Below are 17180 nucleotides of genomic sequence, written 5' to 3'. Positions count from 1 at the left end.
CCCAAGCAGCCTGCTAGGCTCCTGGAAAGTTAATTCAGCATCCACGGAGCCCATTCTGCACGTCTTCCTGACAGACATATTCTTTAACTTGTGCCCTTTTATATTTCCCCCACCCCGCAACCCCGCAACCCCCCAACCCCCACCCCCGTTGCTCCTGAGGATGCTTTCAGCCTACGATCTGGAACAACTGTGGGACCAAGCTTGAAACACAAGGTCCTGCAGCTCGCTGTGGCAGATTGAGGGTCTCTGCTCATGGACAAAGACAAGGACAGTGCCATAGAGAAAGGGGCCTCTGCCCGTCAGCTTGCTATGCAGACACTGCCCTAATCACTGTTCCTTTTCTCTTAGAGACTACTGGTTCACCCCTGAGCACTTCCCTCCCTCTTCCTGTTTGCCTTTGTGATGAGCTGCTCTAGGAGTCAGCTGAAATGTCCTTTCAGAGTCTTCCCCATCCTAATGCCGTGCAGCCTAACAAAACCCTTTTTCTGCTCTTCTGAGCTTTCTGGATCAGGAAGTGTGGGAAAAGCCCTGCTAGTCAGAGACAGCTCCACAGTAAGAAAGAAGTTGGGGTGGTAGGAGAGAACCCCAGGTCTTAGGCTTCCCTGATTTCTGGTCTCCTGTGGTCACTGCGACTGCCTCCTCTTCCTCAGGTTATGGGCCAGTGAGATGGTTCAGTGGGTAAAGTAAAGAAAGGTACCCACTGCCAAGCTTGTTGAGTTATGGAAGGAGTATGCCTACGCCAGCAAGATATCCTCTGTCCTCCTTATGTGGCATGAGTACCTACCCGCATACATGCACTGCACACATAGATAGATAGATAGATAGACAGACAGACAGATAGAAAGAAGATGATGATGAAATAAATGTACTTTTAAAAAAAGGAAAAGGAAAGGGACGTTTAGCAAGACACAGGCGAGGGAGTGCCTTGGAAGACATGGGATTCTCCCAGGCAATGTCAGGAAACCCATGACCTTAAGGCAAGAAGGTATACAGTGCTGGTGTGTACTCTGAGCCTGGTACAACCCGCAGACCCCGGCTCACCAGATCCCGGGTGGTCCAGGATAAGCTCTTATGCCTGTAGGTAAGCTGTCCTGTGGGTCTAGATGCTTTGGTATTTTTGTATAGTCTTACTGTCCTGGTCAGTTTTCCTACTCTTATTCTTCCCCGGAAACAGGCGAGGTGTTCCTCCTGACGGCGAAGCCTGAAAGTGTAAACCGTCTCTTTACAAGGAGGAGCACAGTAAGAAATACCAGGCATTTGCAGACTTTATATCGTATATTAAAGTTGTGAATCTAAAGTCATCTGGCCAATAAATATATGCCTATTTGTATGCAACAATGAAATTTGCAAGGAATGTTATATGGGAAGGTTTGAAGAGAGGAAAGGAAGGGGGAAAATTGTATAATTATATTACAATCTCAAAAAAATAAAAGAAATAACTTAAAAAAAAAAATCCTAGCCCTGGGGCTGAAGAGGTAGTTCAGAGGTTAAGAGTATTTTGCTCGCCCAAAGGACCTGAATTTGGTTCCCAGCACCCACATCGGGTGGCTCATAACCACGTGTAACTCCATCTTCAGGGACCACAATGCCTCTGGCTTCCACAGGCACCTGCACACACACACACACACACACACACACACTCACACTCACACACACACTCACACACACTCACACACACTCTCACACACACTCACACACACGCACACACACTCACACTCACACACTCACACACACACTCACACACACACTCACACACACTCTCACACACACTCACACACACACACGCACACACACTCACACACACACTCTCACACACACACGCACACACACATACACACACGCACACTCACACACATATACACACTCACACACACTCTCACACACACTCACACACACACACGCACACACACTCACACTCACACACTCACACACACACACTCACACACACTCACACACACACTCACACACACACATACACACACACGCACACACACTCACACACACTCTCTCACACACACACACGCACACACACACACACTCTCACACACACATACACACACGCACACACACACTCACACACTCTCACACACACATACACACACACATACACACACACGCACACACACACTCTCACACACACATACACACACACGCACACTCACACACACATACACACACACACGCACACTCACACACACATACACACACTCACACACACACTCTCACACACATATACACACATATACACACACACTCACACACACATATACACACACATATACACACACTCACACACATACACACACATATACACACACTCACACACACATACACACACTCACACACACATACACACACTCACACACACATACACACACTCACACACACATACACACACTCACACACACACACATACACACACACACACACACACGCATAATTTAGATTTTTTTTTTAACTTAAAAATCTTAACTTGGCGAGGCTCAAAAGGAGGGACCAGGGAAGGGCTGTCTTGGGGTTAAGAATTTCAAGCCATGCTTGTTTCCACCTAGGATGGGTCTGCTGCAGAGAACTTCCATTCCAGCTCACTGAGATAGTCAGCCGTCATCCTATGCTGTCACTGTCAAGGGAGATCTGCCTCATGATGGCCACAGGAAGGGGCCCAGATAAACAGAAGGTCTACTCCTTTCCTTCCTTTAGTCTCATAGGAACAGCAAGACTTTATAGTTAATAACTGTTATACAAAAGAAACAGTACTTGTCAAAACATAAAGGAGGTTATTTATGAAAATAGGAACTGCTTAGCGTTTTCCCAGGCCCTATAGGTCAGAGATGGCTCCAGACGTGGAGACCTGTGTGATGTGCCTTGCCAGCCCCCCTCACAGAACCTAAGTCATCAGCTGACACATGTTTGTATAGTTTCCAAGACCCTGGGTGGGGGATTCCTGGTCTCGGTGATTTTGGCTGCAAACCTTGGCACTGGCTCCTAGAGATAGCACTGGGCCCTTCTTATCTCTTGGAACCTTCTTGAACTTGGGACTGCTGCATCAGTATGATCCACATTGGCCCTCAGTATTTAAGCCCTGTGTGCTTCCTGAGGCCCGACTTCCCGCAGAGTCTCTGCCCCGGGGAAGCTGCTCCTAAAGACAGGTGGACCTAGGACTCTGCAAGCTAAGAATCGCCTTCCTCACCACTCGACTGTGGCCCTCTGGCCCCCTCTGCTGACCAATAGGACTTCCTACTGGGGCTGTACAGATGAAGTCCAGAGAGAAAGAGACTGTGAGTTGGCCATCTTTGTTGTGCCTTGGGTGGTGTCTGCTGGGCAGTGCTGAGGGATAGAAAGCAGAGGGTAAGAAGCAGAAGCCAGGAGGTAGCCACAATGGTGTCTAGAGCAGTTCCTGGGACGAAGTCTCAGGACAGAGGCATTCCCTTACTGAGGCTGGCTGACTCCTCCAGGCCGTTATTGGGGAATCTGGGGTGGGAGTGACCATGCCCTAAGCCACTGAGCATGGAAAGAGGAGGACTCTGGGTGGGGCCCCTTCCATTCGGGAGGAGACTCACTTCCATAATGAGCTACAGTGAGGAGTTGGTGCAGTTGAGCCGTTGTGAGAGGCTTTCTGATCACTGGGTACATTTTTGGCCACGAAAGGAACTGGTCAGTGCCTGTCTGGTAGGTGAACTGTTACTTGTCCTGTATTCCCATGTGGCTTCCCACCCCTGCATACAGCCCAGCCAGCCACACTACGACATCCTCCTACATCCTGGGCTGGGGAGAGGTCCCTAATCACCACTCCATCCTCTGGCTGGATAGACCTCCATATATCCTGCCAGATGGGAAAGAACAGCCATGTGCCCTGGGGGAGGAGAAAATCTAGAGCAATCCGCCCCTAATCCCTGGCTGGGCCTCACTCAGACTGGAGATGGCGGCTTCAGAGGCTGGGAGTTTTGGCACACCTATTCGAAGACCCCGGCTCCCAACAGTGCTGCCCAGGGACTGTGAATCTGGGAGCCTGGCACTGCCCTCAGACAGCTGGGGCCTTAAAGCTCCTGGCACCTCATCGCCAGCACGGCTTTGGGAAACAGTATCCACACAGGTGAGGCTCTTGGTGGGGGGAGGAAAGACCTTCACGTGGGAGACAGAGTAGGGCTATCGAACGAAGGAGAGCCATTTCTCCAGGTTGTCGAGTGGAAGGCTCCCTCTGTGGGCTTCTCAGAACCAACCTCTCTCCTGCCCAGTTCTAGAGAACTCTGGATCCAGGCAAGCTGGCATGAAATTAAATGCAAAGGGTGCTTTTCTAATCATGGCTGCTTCTGTGTTCAGAAGGAGTGGCAGGGAGAAGGGAATAGAGAGGTTCTGTGAGCATTGGCCCCCATGGACCAGAGAGCGTCCAGGTCCCTAGTGTTTGACTCTGAAGTGAAAGAGCAACTCCAGAGCCTCAGCCAAGAGCCTGTGCCTCTACGTGAAGGAAGGGGAACAGTGGGCATTTACGTGGACAAAAGGCCTTTGTTCTCAGGAGGGCCAGGGCTGAAGGGAGGATATAGTTATGGCTGCAGCCACGAAGGAGTCCTAACCGGGCCAGAAACCAAGGTGTAGGGGAGATAAGAGTCTCTGCCAGCACCAGAGAGTGTCCTTAGGTGCAGAGCAAGCCCGATGGCTGTGGGAGGCACGGTGACAAGAGGCAGGTAGCCTTTCGTGGCCTTGAGATGGATGGGTGCGGCATGAAATAGGAGCGTGTTCGCTCATCTATGTGTAGTCTGTACCCAGTAATCCCCCTGTAGAAGCAATGAAGGGCTTACAAAGCCACCGTGGGCATACGCTGTCTCCTCATGTGGCTAGAGCCATTGCTATGGGAATCTTTCTACCTCGAGCTCCACGTATACACATGCCCTTTGGGTGGCCTATTGAGTATCTGACATCTAACCCCCTACCTCCTGGAGAAAGGGCCCTTAGGCTTCCATATTACCCCCTTGCCTGCTTGGAAGTGCTTGGATCAGTACGATGACCCATCCGAAGCTGGAGCTAACATTTCTATGGGCCCCATACGTTTCCCCCTGGGAAGAGAGGCCTAGGGTGCATCGGAGCAGGAACAGCCCCCGACTTCAGGTCCTGGCGATGGAGTAGACTTCCCTTCTGCTCTCTCTCAGTTATTCTGCCTAACTGCCTCTTTGAATCTGGAGGATTTTAGCTGGCCGTGGGTTTTCCTCTCCACCTTGGTCTAGATTTACCCCCTTATCCTCTGGGACTTAGTTTTAAAAAGTAAAGTAAATCAGTGTTTGCTAACCCAAAAGAGTTGATAGAATCAGAGTCTCTCCAGGTCGGGGCATTTCTGCTGAGTCATTGGTGAGTCACTTGTCCTGACGAACTTCCCCCCACCTTCAACCTGCACACTCACTCATTGAGCTCTGATACAGTGGAAGCCAGACCCTGCCCTCAAGGACAGCATCCTGCATGGTCCCACCTGTGTGTAAACACTTCGCCTAACGAGAAACCCAGGAGACCAAAAGACCTGTTTATTTTTTCTCCTCTTCCTCTTACTTCTCCTCCTCTTCCCCCTCCTCTTCAGAATAACCTTGCTGTTGTCTTTCTAACTAGACATGCCAGCCCACGGTGGGTGCCTTGGGCTTCGTGCCCCGAGGTGGTAGAAGGTCATGGGTCTACTTGGGAACACAAGCACAGAAGCATGAACTCCTCACGAGCGGTGGCTATTTCTGTGACCCATGTACATATGTTGCTGAAGAAAGAAAATAGCAATTCATAGAGCTACTGCTTTCCCGTCTCTTGCTAAAGCATGACTTAGGCTAGCCGATAGTGTCTGCCATTGACCTGCCATCTTTCAGAATGCTGGGCTGTCATGCAGTGGGGAGGGCAAGTGTCACATAGCCAGGTTAATGCAAGGACACTGAACTCAGGCCCAGGAGGAAGAGAAAAACCCCAGAGGGCAATAGGAGCCAAGGCTGGGGAAGTCCTGAGCCAGCAGCCTCTGTAATTTGGCAGTGTACCTAATCCAGTTTCAGTTTGTGTTGTTGAAGCAGGGTAGAGAGACAGGTCTGTGGCACTATTAAAGCTACATAGATAGCGTGCCCAGCTCTTCATGAACTGTGGGGAGATCTCACTGAAGCCAAGACAGAAACAGGAAAAACTGGCCCCAGAGACTCAGCAGTCACTCTGCCAGCCCCACCTTAGCCAGAACATTCATCGGTGTGTCTTAAACTCCAGTATAGCTGCAGCCCTGGCTACTAAGCTCTCAAAGTAGGACCATGTATATCATGGACTTCCCACTGTCTAGCATCCGCCTTGCCAGATCTTGCATTAGAGTATGCACAGCCTAATCATGGGCACCCATCCCAAGTCAAGCAGTTGTAGAGTGGACCAGCCTTTCTCAGCCAGGCAAGTAGGGTAAGGGTACCATGCCACGGGGCTTCAGCTCCAGATGCAATAATGGTGGAGCGAGCTCTGCACCATTTGGAGAGAGAAGCTGTCTTTGCAGCCAGGCCTGCTCCAAGCTGGGGACCTGGAGTTTCCACCTGCTGATGACAGGCACTGAGTCACTGTGCTGTTCCTCTCTCAGTACAAGAAAGAGGTGCTCTGTCAGGGGATTCTTCTCTGCTGGTCGTGAGGCAGTGAGAAGGTGAAGACATCCTCTGGTGGGCTACTCAGATGGGTGGGTTCTGCCCTTCCGTGTTCATGCTGCACAGCTTTACCTCCTCCCATCCCAGATTGTCTTCATAACCCTCGGGGATCCCCATTTCCCATTCCTGCATTCCCCCAGCCCCTGGCAACCGATAATCTGTCGCCTCTGCCTCTGTAGATCCAGCACTCTGGAAACCGCACTGAGTGGAACCATTCAGCGTGTAGCCTCTACTTAGAAAACTGGTTTTTAGATTCGTCTATGTTCTGGCATTATCAGAATGTCACTTCTTGTGGTGACCAAACAGTGGTCCATTATATGTTCCGTCTCACTTCACTAGCCTATTCATTGGTTTCAGTGCCATCTCTGAGTGGCGCCTACCCTTTGGCTATTGTGAAGTGTGCCACTGTGCACTTGTACCAGTATCTATTTGACTATTATTTTCATTCAGTTCCTTTTGGTATTGTCACTGTTAGCTTCAGCTGTCAACTTGACACAGCCCAGTGTCCCCTGGAAAGAGGGACCCTCCACTGAGGAATTACCTAGGTCAGATTAGCCTGTGGTCATGTTTTTTGAAGAGTGTTTGTTTGTGTTGTTTATGTTTTTGTTTTGTTTTGAGACAGGATTTCTCTGTCTAGCCCCAGCTGTCTTGGAACTTGCTCTGTAGACAAAGATGGCTTCGATCTCAGAGATTTGCCTGCCCCTGCCTTCCGAGTATTGGGATTAAAGGCATGAGCTACCTCTGCCTGGCTGAGGTATTTTCTTAATTGCTAACTGACGTGGGAGCACCCAGCCCACTGTGGACAGTGCCATCCCTAGGCGGTGGGCCTATGCTATGTAAGAAAAGTAGCTGAGCAAGCCAAAGGCTCCTGCATTTTGAAAGCAGCATTTCCCTATCGGTTTCTGCTTCAAGCTCCTGCCTTGACCTTCCTCTATGATGAACTGAAACCTGTAAGGTGAAACAAACCCTTTTTTCCCCCTAAGTAGCTTCCAGTCATAGTGTTTATCAGAACAGCAGAAAGCCAAGTAGAACAGGGTGCACCTCAGAGTTGAATTGGACAGTTATGAAATGATTCTGTATTGAACTTGGCGAGGATCGATCATGCTGTGTCCCTCCCCTCACCTTCTTACCAGCAAAACACGAGGATTCCAACTCCATGAACTCTCTCTTTTCTCTTAAAACACACTGAGCCCACTTAGTGCTGCATGGATGTAAGACCATCTACTGGAACATGGGGAGCCTTTCAAGGACCACATCCTGAAGAAAAGTTACACTCCCTCATCCAGCAACTCAATTGCCAATAGCCTCTGAGTTAGGGGCAGGAACATCTCCCCCAAGCATGCTGGGACTTTGCCTGGCTTCATCATGTCTGCACAGGTCTTATGCATGCTGTCACAGCCACTGAGTTCATGTGTGCCATGGCCCTGTCGTGTCCAGCAAATGTTTCCCTGCAGATGTCCATTGCCTGTGACTCTTACTTCCCACCCTCCCTCTTCCAGGATTCTCTCTGAACCTTTGGGGTTGGGGGAGTGGTATAGATGTCCCACTGAAGAGCCGTTTATGCCTGAGCATTCTGTAGTTTCTTATTGGCCAGTTGTGTCTCTGTATCAATCTCTGTCTACTGCACAAAGAAATTCCACTGATAAGAGGTCAGGGATATGCTAATCCTTCTTCGGGGCTGGTCCACATCCTGGGTTTGCAGTTTCCACTGAAGCTGCTGAGAGATCTGTATTTATTTTTAATCAATTGCCTTATGCTCCTTACTCAGTATCTCATTCTATTCTCTGAGAACCCCTTGCTATAAGTGGAATAACCCCCAGCCCCCAGGTGAGAAACGCAAGTCTCAGGTGACGGTACTTACAAAGGAACATATCTGACCACGCCAGGGCTCCAAACTAGTTTCAGACTGCAAATGAGGGCCTGTTCCATTACCCCACACAGACCCGTATCCTATCCTGTTGCTATTTTTTTTTAAATAGATTTATTTTCTGTAGTGAGTGTTCATCTACATGTGTGTATGCATCGATGTATACCTGGTGCACCCAGAGGTCAGAAGAGGACATCAGATCCTCTGGAACAACAAGTGCTCTTAAACACTGGGCATCACGTTAGCCCCATCCGGCTTTTGTAGGTGCTAGGATTTGAAGCCAAGGTCTTCTATGTCCTGGGGAAGTGCTGAGCCATATCCCATCTCCCTTTGCATTCGTCTATGGCAAATCCTATCCATGTGCTTTTCCATCACTTGAAAAACTCTTCTTTTCCTTCCTTAACAGTCCCTTCCTTGTTAAAATACAATTCTTTGCGGCTGGAGAGTTGGCTCCATGGTTAAGAGCTTCAGAGGTCCTGAGTTCAATTCAACCACATGGTGGCTCACGGCCATCTGCAATGAGGGATCCAATGCCCTATTATTTATATATAGTTCTTCCTTGTGCCCCTGTGGCAGTCTGCCAGATCCGCAGCTCTCTCTATCCCTGGCTCTGCCTCCCTGTCTTAAAGGGGCCTTGGAAGTGACTGATCCCTGTGCTACCTGCACCATGGAGGCCAGACTTCATAGTGAGTTCCAAGCCAACCTCCGTTACAGAGAAACTCCACTAAAACAAAGGGACTTGGAAAAAGCAGGCTATGAAGAGCTTCTACCTTTCTTAGACATCTCCTCGAGGAGAATGGTGTAGATACTGAGGCCGGGACACACCAGCAGGGGGCAGGCATTGGGGGCTTAAGGGAGCTGGAGCTCCGGCTGAAGTCAGAGGAGCCATCAAGGGAAAGGGAACCCAGAGCTTCCATGCCTTACTGTCAGCCCCAGGGGTCAGAGGAGTGGGGTGGGACAACCACAAGTCTTCTGCTACTGTCAGGTCTCAACAATGTCTTGCCACACTAGGCAATGATGGTGCATGCCTTGAATCCCAGCACTACAGAGGCAGAGGCAGGTAGATCTCTGAGTTCGAGGGCTACACAGAAAACAAAACAAACAAACAAACACACAGCGTCTAGTCTCATTTCTGGGCACCACACAGCATCCGCTCTAAGTTTTCTGTGTAGGCCAGACAAATGTCAAGGGGTAGGTAAACAATTGTACCTCCAGGGAGAACCCAGCAGGCAAAACTGTGCAGCTTCCCTCCCCACCGCACTCCACAGCCTCGATTGTCTGGTCTGTCCACCATCCCCACTCACAAAGAGTGAGTCGCAGCCTCCAGACGGCCAACACATCACCACCAATGCTGATTGCCTCCTGGTCTTTTTCCGGGAAGAGGTTAAGGGGGTTGGACATCTGTGGTAAAGCAAGTTCTTGGAGAGTAAAAGTCATGTGTTCCATAGAGAACTTACTTGGTACAGTTCTGTTGATGTTGAGTAAATATGCTTTGATAATCTCTTAAATTTAGCCCAGCTTGATTGTAGGCATCACTCCCTCAGGAGAAAAATCTGCCTAGATTCAGATGTGTCATTTATCATGAACTTAGGAGACACCAGCCATGTAACTCTCCCACGAGAGCTGGTATGATTCCACCCATTATACAGGCAAAGACACAGAGGGATCAAGGTGCGGGAGGGTTAAGTCCAACAAGGTGAGACAGACCTTGGGACCGATTGCTGTGGGGAGACATGAGTTGGGTTTCAAAGGCCGGAGTCTGAGAAGAAGAATCCTCAAGCAGAAACGCTTGCTGGGAAGGTGAAGAACATAAAGGCCCAAAGCCAGGCCAGGAGGAAAGCCCTTACTTCAGAAGATTGTCCTCTCAGCATTCTTAGGAAATCCGTGGCTTGAGAACGCCTAAGAGGTCCCCCTCCCTGCCCCCTGAGTATGCCAGCACTGTTGATATGGGTGACATTTCCCAAGAACTTTTGCCTATAGTTAAGAGTTAGCTCTGGCTATTCCCAGTTCCTGTGTGTGTGTGTGTGTGTGTGTGTGTGTGTGTGTGTGTGTGTGTGTGTGTGTGTGTGTGTGTGTGTGTGTGTGACTAGCCTGCTCTCTCTTTGTTTAATCCCTTTCACACATGGAATTTACCTCACCCTGCCCCTCAGTGATCTGACGCGGCCTCACTTCCTATGTGTAATGATAAGGTATCAGGGATTCAGCTTTGGACACTGGGGTTAGTGCGTTCCCGGCCAGCTTTCCCACACATCTGTCCTGCATTCATATCTTCTTGCCCTTCTGCTCTCTCCTTCCCCTCATTCTTCTTCAGGCCTCTCCTCTTGTTCATCTGAGTCTGAGCTACACTGATGTACTCAGGAAGCCTGCCTGTCTGGTGGGAAGGGGAGAGGGCCTTGCCTTCCTTCCTGCACAGTCTCCCCTTCTTGACTCTTCCAGACTCCCAGCCTCTCCTGGCTGGTGAGTTACCTCTGGGTCTTTACACTTCAAGGAGCTGCCCAGCAGGGTGACTGGGTGTACTCTTTTCTCTGGGAGATTGGGAGAAGTCGAGTATTCCCACCATCGTGAATCATTGATTTCTGATGCCTTCGGAGACCAGGAAAGTAACAGAGGCTCTGGAAGGATTGTCGACAGGGCCAGGGACCCATGCAGGTTGGTAGTAAAAACATGGTACAAGGGCTGGAAGGCAGGAGCTCTAACATGTAGACTTTCATGGCTCTGAAGGAGAGGAGCGCTTAAGGCAGGAGCCTAATTAGGAGAGTCCAAAAAGACAGCTCATCCCATCTCTGGTCACAGGACAAACAGTTCTGTCTTTTTGTGGCTGTGCATCCCCAAGTCACTAGCTAGAGCACTCTGATCTGCTTAGACTTCATTCCAGAGGGGTAAAAAAACCTCCTTATAAAGGTCATGCTGGCATGCAGCTCTGGGGGCTTGCTGTAGAGCTTAAGGCTCTCCCACTCATGTTATACTTTACCCTGCATGTATTATCTAAGTGGAGAAGCCACACCCAGAGGTGTCCCAGACTGGAGAACCTGCCTAGACCCTTCCCATATCTCATGATTTATTTGTGCTTGCCTCCTTCCCAGGGTGACAAGGGAGATCTTGTGGCCCTGAGCCTCCCCTCTGGCCCTGGCCATGGTGACACTGATGGACCCATCAGCCTGGATGTGCCAGATGGAGCGCCAGACCCCCAGCGGACTAAGGCTGCCATTGACCACCTGCACCAAAAGATCCTGAAGATCACTGAGCAGATCAAGATCGAGCAGGAGGCGCGGGATGATAACGTGGCTGAGTACCTGAAGCTGGCCAACAATGCGGACAAGCAGCAGGTGTCGCGCATCAAGCAGGTGTTTGAAAAGAAGAACCAGAAGTCAGCCCAGACCATCGCCCAGCTGCACAAGAAACTGGAGCAGTACCGTCGGCGCCTGAAGGAGATCGAGCAGAATGGGCCCTCGAGGCAGCCCAAGGATGTGCTACGTGATATGCAGCAAGGGCTGAAGGATGTAGGCGCCAACATGCGTGCCGGCATCAGTGGCTTCGGGGGTGGCGTGGTGGAGGGCGTCAAGGGCAGTCTCTCTGGCCTCTCGCAAGCCACCCACACTGCAGTGGTGTCCAAGCCCCGGGAGTTCGCCAGCCTCATTCGCAACAAGTTCGGCAGTGCGGACAACATCGCCCACCTCAAGGACCCTATGGAAGATGGACCCCCTGAAGAGGCAGCCCGGGCGCTGAGTGGCAGTGCCACATTGGTTTCCAGCCCCAAGTACGGCAGTGACGATGAATGCTCGAGTGCCAGTGCCAGCTCAGCTGGAGCAGGCAGCAACTCCGGGGCTGGGCCAGCAGGCGCACTGGGGAGCCCTAGATCCAACACTCTTTATGGTGCCCCTGGAAATCTGGACACTCTGCTGGAGGAGCTTAGGGAGATAAAGGATGGCCAGTCACACCTGGAGGACTCCATGGAGGACTTGAAGACTCAGCTGCAGAGGGACTACACTTACATGACCCAGTGCCTGCAAGAAGAGCGCTACAGGTGGGTACCTCCTGGCGTTACAGCTGTGTGTGGGCCCAGTGGGAAGTAAGGAAGCTGCTCTGAGCTATGGAGGCCACTGGAGAAGGGTCCACAAGGGTCCAGCCATGCCAAGAGGAGCCTCCTCCAGAATGGAAGAGGGGTCATCATCTGTTGGTCTCAAAACGCTTTAGGGTGTTCTGTGCTTAATTCACACGGGGAAACTGAGGCAAGGGCCAGCACCATAGCTACACTCCTATGCAGAATCTTGTTCAGAAAAAACTTTGGAGGCAGCTTCTTGGGTTCAAATCCCAGATCTTGCTTTTAGTACCTGAAACAAACAGCTAGCAAGCACTCTGGTTTCCCTGCTGTGAAGTGACGGTAGCACTGACTGACTTCATAAAGAGTGAATGAGCGGGCTAGGCACTCAAGAGGCAGAGGCAGAGGCAGAGGCAGGCAGATCTCTGTGACCAAAGCCAGCTTGGTCTCTATAGCTAGTTCTAGGCCAGCCAGAGCTACACTGTAACCCCGTTTTTTTAAGAAAGAAAACAACTGGAGAAGTCAACCTATAAATGCAAAATGTAGACAGTTATGTAGTGTGGACAGTTGGAATGCCTCAGAGAGTCCTGAGGTCACAGATGGACTGCAGTCTGGTCCTCCCCCAACTCCTCCCTCTCTGGGATTTGGGGGACTTTGCCCTTGGCACTTCTTCTTTCTAGATGGTGGTTTATAAAATTGAGGGGAACCCCACCTAAAAATGAATCACCCTCACTTTATAGTCATCATCTGATACTTGGTGCTTTTCAGAGCAGGGGTCACATCCTCTCTATCCCAGGATCTCTATCACCCAGAGGGCATCTTAGCCAGGGCTTAGGAGTCCGGGTTGAAGTCACTTAATCCTTAACTGCCCATCAAGAGCCATGGTGGGGTTGGGGATTTAGCTCAGTGCTTGCCTAGCAAGCGCAGGGCCCTGGGTTCAGTCCTCAGCTCCAGCTGGGGGGCGGGGGGCGACAAGAGTCATGAGGTCCTGGACAGGTTCCTTAGTCTCTGTCTCACTCTCCCACCTGTCAATACGGTGACCTCCTCCTGTCTCATGAGACTGTGTGAGAATCCTCTGAGGCAGTGCAGTCAGTGTTTAGCACAGGGCTGGCACAGAGAAATGCTATGCTGTCACGGGGGTTAAGACAAGAGCAGGACTGGACACATGAGTGGGCTGCATGTCACTACCGAGAATGACACCTTGGTCCTGGGGAGAGAACAGCTTGGCCAAAGAAGTGGTGTTACCTCCCCTTTTCCCACTAGGTATGAGAGGCTGGAGGAGCAGCTGAACGACCTGACTGAGCTTCACCAGAATGAGATGACCAACCTAAAGCAGGAGCTTGCCAGCATGGAGGAGAAGGTGGCCTACCAGTCCTACGAGAGGGCCCGGGATATTCAGGTACAGCCGGGGCCACCCTGGGGCTGGGGCGGGCGTCTCCTGGTATGTTGATAGAGCCAATAAAAACTTCCCAATCCATAGGCACAGGGTTCAGGTGACAGTATTGGGGTGGACATATCACAGGGGACACAGTGAGCAGAGGCGTATCTATGGGGCCAATAGGTACAGGAAGCCAAAGAGGGCAGTGTTCATGGTAGAGATAAGAACAAGGTAAGTCTTTGCCCAAGTGTGTGCCCTGTACAAAGGCAAACCAGTGGTTAAAGGCCACTTCATTTGCCACATCTTTGGGGACAGGTTTTCAAATGAATAATTGTTATTTCCAGGCATTTCCTTGCCTCAGTATGGAGCTGGGATCAATAAGCAAGACTCCCATTTCCTTAGATCCTCCTCCAACAGTCATTAAAGAGTTCTGTTCCCAATCGCAGCTGACCAACCTATACCCTTCTTGGCCTTGAAGAGGGGCCATATATTGCCAGCTTCTTGGTACAGTAGCATACTAGTCTATTCCTTGCTGTAGCAAGATGCACGAGGTTGGATAAATTGTAAAGAAGAAAGGTCTTCCCAGCTCTCACCTCTAAAGATCCTGGAGTATGGAGTCATCCTCTCCTTAGAGCTGGTAAGGACCTCAGAACTGTAGCCTCCATGGGTGAGGCAGAGAGGCTTGGGGGTCAGACTCTTTTCCACAGGATCTAACTCAGAAAGCAGCAATACACCAGTGACTTAATTTCTTTACAGTGCAACACACGTGCGTGTACACACACACACACACACACACACACACACTTTACAGGTTCGCCACCCTAACATTGCAGAAACCAAGCTTCCCACTCAGGATCTCCCAGAGGTCACACTTAAGCCCTACTGGGATCAGCACAGGTTGACTGGGCTCAGTCCGGGATCCCGCCCACCCTGAGCTCCCGCTCACACCTTCCGTCTGTCCCCTGCAGGAGGCCGTGGAGTCTTGCCTGACCCGTGTCACCAAGCTGGAGCTGCAGCAGCAGCAGCAGCAGGTGGTGCAGTTAGAAGGTGTAGAGAACGCCAACGCGCGCGCTCTGCTGGGCAAGTTCATCAACGTGATCCTGGCACTCATGGCAGTGCTGCTGGTGTTTGTGTCCACCATTGCCAACTTCATCACGCCCCTCATGAAGACGCGCCTCCGTATCACCAGCACCGCCCTCCTGCTCCTCGTCCTCTTCCTACTCTGGAAGCACTGGGACTCGCTCACCTACCTCCTGGAGCATGTGCTGCTGCCCAGCTGAGCGGCTGCTGTCCACCCTGTGCTCTCTGGATTCCACTGGCCACACGCATCTCCAGGAGGGCCCAGGCCTCCTGAGTCCCTCGGGGTCTGTCATGTGACCTCTTTGGCCCCTAACTGTCCCTTCTCTGCACTGCTTCTGTCTGGCACCATCTCCCTTTCAGCCTGAAGGTTGCAGAGAGGGTGCTCTGGGCTGGAGGGAGCAGGGACACTCACAGCCAAATGGAGCAGCCGGGAGACACCGGGGCTGAATTATTTGAATTATTTGCAGTCACATGGGACTTTTCTGGGCTGACCGGAGGATGCTCTAGTCATGAAAGCCACTAAGATAGAAGGCCAGTCTCGATTTCCCTAGGGAAGAGCCCATCCTAGAGGCAGCCCAGTTTCCTCCCATGGCAACAGTCTGGATATAAGCCAGTGGGCGGCAGTGTTGAGCCCAAAGGGTGCAGAAAGGGGAGGGTCCCCAGGCTTGGGGCCAGACAGCAGGCTTGGCACAGCCACTGGGAGCTCAGCCTCCCCTCCCCCTGCTTCTCTTCCCACTTGAACTGGTTTGGGACTGGTTTCTGGAGGCTGGGTGGGGTGTGGCTTTGGGTTTGTGTTTTCTCTGCTCATCTTTCTGCCTGTCACTGGGTGTGCTGTTTTTCTGAAAAAAACAGGCCCCAAGGGGCCCTGAGCCTCCAGCCCAAACCCTTAGACCTCTGGGATCACATTGAGTTCTATTTATTTATTTATTTATTTACTTATTTATTTATTTGTTCCTATCCTTTCCACGCTTCTGCCCGGCTGGGCTCCAGGGAGAGGACCCTACCCGTCCTCCCTCTGAAGCCCGGGCTTATTCTTGGTTCATCACACCCCAGACCACGTCTCCGGTGTTCCTGGCTGGAAGAAGGGGCGTGTGGCCATGCAGCCCGCTCTCCCAAGCCACCCCAGCAGAAGGGTTGGAGGGGGCATGGCCTCTTTTATATATATCTATTTATTTTACGTGTGTGTCTTTGTGAGGAAGAGGATGTTTGTCATTTCCTTACGCTCTGGAGTGTGTGTTCCAATTCTGCACAGCCCAGCCTCCCCAGGAGCCCTTCCAAGCACAGTGGGGATTTCTCAGAATAGGGGAGAGGAACCCATGAAGCAGGAGAAGCAGTGCCTGCCAGCCATGGTGGACCTTCCTAAGAAATAAATATCCTCTATGTTTTCAAACCATCATGTCTGGTGTCGGCTGATTACCCTGTCTCTGAAAAATCACAGTATTTCTCCCCACACTCAAGCATTCTGGGTATGGTACGCTGGGCGTCATCTGTTGGCCGGATGTTGTCTTCCATATTGAATGAGGAATAGCCACACACCCCCCCTTGCCTTGCTCTGAGCAGCTTAAATGATATGACTGTCACTCCGTCCAGCCCCAGCTCTGCTGGATCACTTCCCAGGAGGGACATGGAGAAGCTCCCATAGATGCTATGACCAGTTGTAGCCACAAGAGGTCAGCAGAGTCCGTACTCCAAAACCTCTCCCAAGATGCAGCCCTAAAAAGGCTACTGGTGTTAGCTTGGCTTTGTCACAGTTGTTCAGCTGAGGCAAGGGGTACCTGCTTTCCAAATGTGGTGTGGTGTGGCCCCCTACAGGAAGGCCTAGCACTTAGCACCTGCCCTGTGGTCGTAGTACCTACACCTAACAGCCCCAAAGCACTTCCTGCCAGGAACTTTGTGGATACTTGCAATAGACCCTTTGCAGGAGGAGGCAGCAAGGGGGATGGGGGTGGGGGCGGGTTATGATTAAAAAGAACGAAAGAAACCAAAAAACAACCTTTGGTCTCAGCCCATAACTTGTGCACTGCAACCAACTCCCAGCCCTTCTCTGGGCCTCAGTTTCCACATCGGTAAAGCAGGATGCATGTGAGCCCTGTGTGTGTCAATTCTGTGCTGGCATTCTGTGGTCCTGTGAGCCTGAGAAGCAAACACTGCAACTATGTCTGTGGCCTCAGGCTCCTGGGGACTCGA

General features: G+C 51.2%; 1 protein-coding gene across 6 annotated transcripts in view; it reads left to right on the top strand.

Annotated features, from left to right (window-relative positions):
* Positions 1 to 16389, top strand: part of Tmcc2 (transmembrane and coiled-coil domain family 2) — a 37684-nt gene extending 21295 nt beyond the window's left edge. For 2 of the 6 annotated variants that reach the window (XM_087581075.1, XM_087581074.1), the window contains 3 exons: positions 11580 to 12520; positions 13799 to 13934; positions 14882 to 16386. In XM_087581075.1, coding sequence (XP_087437201.1) covers positions 11580 to 12520; positions 13799 to 13934; positions 14882 to 15193 — 1389 coding nt within the window. In that variant the 3' untranslated portion in view covers positions 15194 to 16386. Of the gene's footprint in view, positions 1 to 3102; positions 3279 to 3912; positions 4094 to 7251; positions 7384 to 11579; positions 12521 to 13798; positions 13935 to 14881 lie in introns of those variants that run through there. The other 4 variants (XM_087581079.1, XM_087581076.1, XM_087581077.1 and 1 more) reach the window with 4 other exon arrangements.
* The last annotated feature ends 791 nt before the right edge of the window (positions 16390 to 17180 follow it).

Source organism: Rattus norvegicus, chromosome 13 (genome assembly GCF_021556685.1).
Source record: "Rattus norvegicus strain SHRSP/BbbUtx chromosome 13, alternate assembly SHRSP_T2T, whole genome shotgun sequence".
NCBI classification, from domain to species: domain Eukaryota; kingdom Metazoa; phylum Chordata; class Mammalia; order Rodentia; family Muridae; genus Rattus; species Rattus norvegicus.
Note: the sequence above shows the minus strand (reverse complement) of the source record. Positions and strands in the feature narration are given on the sequence as shown.